Source organism: Opisthorchis viverrini, assembly GCF_000715545.1.
Source record: "Opisthorchis viverrini unplaced genomic scaffold opera_v5_136, whole genome shotgun sequence".
Lineage (NCBI taxonomy): Eukaryota > Metazoa > Platyhelminthes > Trematoda > Opisthorchiida > Opisthorchiidae > Opisthorchis > Opisthorchis viverrini.
The window spans coordinates 70,800-76,220 of NW_008751793.1; the positions used below are offsets into that span (position 1 = coordinate 70,800).

At 45.8% G+C, this 5,421-nt stretch overlaps 3 protein-coding genes across 3 annotated transcripts in view; 1 reads left to right on the top strand and 2 right to left on the bottom strand.

Moving 5' to 3' along the window:
* Positions 1 to 651, bottom strand: part of T265_06541 (hypothetical protein) — a gene marked incomplete at both ends in the record, with an annotated part of 6,037 nt that extends 5,386 nt beyond the window's left edge. Inside the window, one exon of the mRNA XM_009171837.1 lies at positions 576 to 651. Within this exon, the coding sequence (XP_009170101.1) occupies positions 576 to 651 (76 nt within the window). The remainder of the gene's footprint in view (positions 1 to 575) is intronic.
* Positions 652 to 1,890: 1,239 nt separating this feature from the next.
* T265_06543 (hypothetical protein) overlaps positions 1,891 to 5,421 on the top strand; it is a gene marked incomplete at both ends in the record, with an annotated part of 21,286 nt that continues 17,755 nt past the window's right edge. The window contains one exon of the mRNA XM_009171839.1: positions 1,891 to 2,008. Coding sequence (XP_009170103.1) covers positions 1,891 to 2,008 — 118 coding nt within the window. The remainder of the gene's footprint in view (positions 2,009 to 5,421) is intronic.
* The window catches only part of T265_06542 (hypothetical protein), a gene marked incomplete at both ends in the record, with an annotated part of 69,222 nt that continues 67,284 nt past the window's right edge, over positions 3,484 to 5,421 (bottom strand). The window contains one exon of the mRNA XM_009171838.1: positions 3,484 to 4,148. The remainder of the gene's footprint in view (positions 4,149 to 5,421) is intronic.

The window sequence follows — 5,421 nt, forward strand, 5'->3', positions numbered from 1 at the left end:
GGTTATTGGGGCAGACTGGCTGGGATAGCCAGGATCGATAGGTGGCGAAACATCTAACAAACTTTCCCTCCTTGTATGGAGCTGTGGGTCCCCTGCTTGGGGGTCTCCGACTGACGGATGGTCACATTTGATGCTGTTGTCGAATAGAATAACTTACACGGAACTACAGTCGTGATCCGATCGTCCGATTTCTTCTGAAAACGAAATCCAGCACTTTGTTGGAGTGATGGCCCGTAAGTTTGTCCCACAGTCACGTGAATAAGCATCTGAATGTGAACATTCGTGTGACCAGAGGTAACCCAAAATGCGTCAGAGATACCGGAACCAAATTGCCCCTAGCCATGACTGGAGAAGCACCTTCAGCTGCAAAGCCTTATGTTAGCAAACACGCACCAACGGGATACAAGCCATCAGACACAAAAGTAAATATCTCATTTGCAGGGAGTTTTTGAGAAGTGCACATTCTATCTATTTGAAAGCCTTATTGTAAAGAAAAGAGTAAAGGTGGACGGAAAAGGAACCTGGTGCTAGTTTACCACAATCATTCCGAGATGCCCATACCTCCAGACACTCACTCAGGCGATCTGGATAGAAACTGACAACAAGAACGCCACTGACATCGGTCGGCAGCCAAATGTGCAATGTCTCCATTCAGGCGCAGTGAGGTTCACGCGGTCCTCATCCTGAAAGGCGAGTACCATCGACGGCGTCCAAGCGTTTCGTGATCTTCTTCATAGGCCTTTGCCAAGTCAAGGGTTGGTCACCTCGTTGTTTAGGCCACTCTGACGTGGTCATGAATAACAGCAATCTCTTCGGCAAACGGTGGTTTGGAATACGCAACACATGTCCCAACTAACGCAGCTCCTGGTGCTGGACACATTCTTCAATGGAAGTACCCGTTACACAACCGAAAACGCGCTCTCTAACTGCCTCGTTACGGATTCGCCGACACCAACCCACACGAGCTATGGTTCTGAGACAACGATTGTCGAACACCTGAAGACTCAGTTCCGCTGTTCGAATAGGCCAAGTCTCAGGTCCACACAACAAAACAGCCGGTGCTGTAGCTTGATACACACGTCCTTTGAGATTCAGGGACGAAGACCCTGAATCAACTCCAACCGCTCCCTTGTCAACGAGAGGTTTACCAAGAGCAGGTCATGACACGGGAATGCAAAACGAATACACTCAGTCCTATGAAGCCTTTGCGGCTTCATGGGTGTGGTCCACCTGATTCCTCGAGGTAGTGAGCGATCCCAGTGACCAGCTTACTGTCTGTCTAACCGTCATTCTAGGTGAGGTTCACAAAAAAAGACTGCCGCACTAATCCCCTTTGGTAGCCTGCTGCTCCAAAATGAAGCCAAGGGATGAGTTGGCGCTACCGGTAGGACCGTTTTTTCTCGGATCACGGGGAATTTCTCACCACGTCTCCACTTCTCCCGATTATTTTGATTTCTTACGAGAGTTTTCTTTCTCCTCTGTTGTATAACAGTTGAACTCGAGATAGGTCAATGGTTAGGGCGTGAACTTACTGATCAGATAGTCCGTGGTTCGGAACTCAGGGCATCTCGACTACTCGTGTGTAGGTTTGGGAAACCTGATAGTACTCTACCGGTCAGTCACTAGATCATGCATCACAATAGTTCCTGTCTCACTTGCACTCATAACCGACAACGTATACAATGCAATTTCCCATCCAGTTTTGTTTACAGGGCTACAGTCTGCGTCACGAGCAGGCTTACGGACTTCAGGCACATCAGTTCAAGCTGCATTCACGTTCATGCAATTATACAACACAAATGGACACCACTCGCTGCACAGCTGTTTTCCACGCCCAGTTCAGAGTGGCGTAAACAGAGAGGTGGCCAACACTTGATCTGGCAGAAGAGTATGAAGGAGATCACGAAACGCTTGGGTGCTGTCGGTGCCAATCACCTTCCAGGATGGGGACCGCGTGATCCTCACTGTGCCTGGTTGGAGACGCTGAAAGTTATGACTGCCAACCGATGTCAGTGGCGTTATGGTTGTCAGATTCTATCCAGATTGTCTGATTGAGTGTCTGGAGGTGTAGGCACCTCGGAATGGTTGTGGTAAGCTAGCACTAAGTCCCTTCCCCGTACACTTTTACTCTTTTCTTTACCATAAGGCTTTCAAATAAATAATGGTTGTACGGCAGTGAAACATCGCTGTTGAACACTGATGTGATGCTGTCGATGATGGTGATGATGATGGTGATGAAGATGATGATGATGTTGTTGATGATGATGATGATGATGATGTTGATNTGATGATGATGATGATGATGATGCTGATGACGATGATGTTGATGATGATGATAATGATGATGATGATGGGGACGATGTTGATGATGATGATGATGATGATGATGATGATGATGATGATGATAATGACGATGTGCATGCAACTAGGGCCCCCGAGCACCAGAAATCTCCACGGACATCTACGGAATGCGTGTAACAGTTGTACTGCATAGAAGACACGTCCCACATCCGGAACTTCACTCGGGAACTCTCGACAGTTGTCCTCAAAGGATACGTTACTTTTTGACATGTTCCACTTTTCGCGCCGTATTCATTGTATTCATCATTTTGCGCTCGACTATTGGAACGATGATCATTCTGGTAAAACAGACATTTGTTCGTGCTTGCCATCTTTTGATGCTCAGTTTCACCACGTTTCAACTAGAGCACGAACAGTACCTCAGCCCTCGTGCTTCCTTCGTGTGACATGGCAGCTCGATATCAAAGGGGTGTCACAGCTGAACGAAGATGGGGACCGATAGTCAAGCAGTAGTTTGTGCTACTGGTGTACTACTGTCAATGATCACGGTGGCGTGGATGATGGCATGTAAGGTTAGGTTACTTTGGCCCACGCAAGGAAAAATTTGCATGACACTAGAGGGGAATCAAGTAAACGATGAGTTCTATTCACTAACTGTTAGGCGGAACTTCACACGGATCCCTCTTGACCGCTCGCACTCAGGAGTTGCTACGGCTGAGAAGTCAATCCCACGCAAGATTGGCCAAAAATTTGGGATGCTTGCCGGTCCGGCATCAAGCCGAGATCTGATTGGTCGAAAGTTTGGACCCAACAACCAATCATGACCCAGTATTGGCCGAATGCCGGTTGTCGGTGGCGCATCCAGAACGCGTCAGAATTTCCAGAAAGTTATTGCCGCCTACGATATATATATATATATATATACATATACATATATATATATGAAGCACGGTACAAGTGTTCCCGACTTCTTTTTGGACGTTAATAAATGTTGTGCACCTTTGGTGGTTGTTTTGACTTGAACGCTAGCTTAGAAGCCTCAGATGGAGAGCTAAGCTGAGAAAAATACCGTTACACACTCACCAAAGTACCATGTTGGAGGGATCAGTAGGACTCAGTAACCGAGATTCGCCAGCATGCCCACCCCCACTCGAATGTAATCAGCCAGGCATGTGACTTCTCATAGTACCAACAATTTAGTTGCGCACAAGTTCATTTGACTCCTCTCTACCTTGGTCAAAAACTAACCTGACATTAAAAAGTGTTCCTCACCAAACCAGTTATAAGGAAACTCAAGAGGAGTGATTTCTATCGAGTTGATAAAAAGAGTTCACACATGGTTACAAGATGATCCCCTAAAGATAGTGTTCTGATACCAAGTCTCTTCACATGCAAGTAAATCGACAAAACAAATCACAGAAAGAGTCATAAACAGCTGATGTGATGTCACTGTTGACGAAAAGATAACGTCACCGACGTGATGAAGAAGAGGATCAAAGGAATATTCATCAGCATCACCCCCAAAATCCATTAGGTGCTGATCACGTGGAAGCACAAAGTATAGAAAATCAATAAGATGAGTTAAAACTTGGCGGGGAGGGGTCGAGTTGGCAACATAAAAGACAAGAAAATAGAATATAACTTTGTTCTCGCCTTGGGTTTTGGTTAGGTGTTGGGTATTGGATGGTCTAACGAGTAATCGTCTAACTGATATGGTGTTAGTAGGAGGACCGGGGATGGGGACACGAGTGATGGAAGAACATGATAAATTTGAGTGTCAAAGTAATCCGGAAGAAATGACTGAACCCCGCCAATCGTGTAGCTATGATGATCACAGTCTTGAATATCTGCGTTGGGGGGAGTGAACAGAAACAGTTAGCGGTAGAATGTTTCACAACATGACATTCAAAGAAGGACCGAGTAAAACGAAGCCAAACTACGCTACACACGCATATTGGGCGTTTCCCCGATCGATACGCTCACTTGTGACACAGCTAGAAAATTCTGTGTGTGAGATCAATGAATCTTTCGGCGTGACAAACGCAACGATTAGGTAGTGTATTTAGGCGAATTGCTCAGCAAACGTCACACACAATGACAAACGAATGATGGAAGTCAATGAACTAAACACTAGGATTGATCCCTTTGACTTTTGAAATCGAGCTTAAATTGCACTCATACTTACTAACCTGAAGGTCCCTGGTTCGAACCCAACCCCGGGGATCTTAGTCTAGGCTTGAGCCGAACTACCGTCATGGAACTTGAACTATGTAATCAACCTATGCAGTCTTTAACTTGTACTGGCCTACTAGCCACTCTGTTTCCACGACTTAGTTTCTTACTCTGATCTAAGCTGTTTGTTGGTCATCCACGTGACTCCGCGACCTTTCTATCTAATTGTACCTCTGCATTCGTGAGTGTAGCCAACCGATTTCTGTCTCATCACCTGTTAATTTGAAAGACACTAAACTAGCCGAGCTGATCACCAGCAGCTACCTTTGTTCCTATCCTGTGTGAAAAGATTGCTTCAGTTTCTTGTTGTAGAATGACGTGTGTGTAAACATATGCTGCACCATTTAGTCTTGAGGGTAGTTTACCACAGAATACAACCAAATGCGATCACCCACGGTTATCACTCTGCAAGTGGGTGCGCCCGTATCTTCATAATTCACACCCAGAACTGCCTTGGTATAATCCTCAAGGCCATGCTGATGACCGTTCACAGCGCACGTTTTATTGGCTGCAGGGTCTCACTTGTTAGATTACATTGACACGTTGTCAAACAATCGTATGAACAGACTCGTTAGATTTGCGAGGGAAAAATCGATCACTGATACCAGCTAGCTGTTTTGGTGCACTACTTGAGTGAGTCATTCATGGCAGATCGATAATCAATCTGGTGCGTCTTGCCAGACTGATCCAGTAGGATGGGATTCCGAGGCGATCTGCGTGATAATAACATCCTGGAGATTACCACAGATGAACAGAGGCTCAGGTAGAAAAAAACAAGTGGTGTAATGCCTGATTCTTCACAATGCAATTTGGTTACCATCCGAAAACCTTTGGGCTAAAAGACGTTGGGCGCCAGTCCCTTTTTTTTGTGGGGGGGGGGTTAAAAAA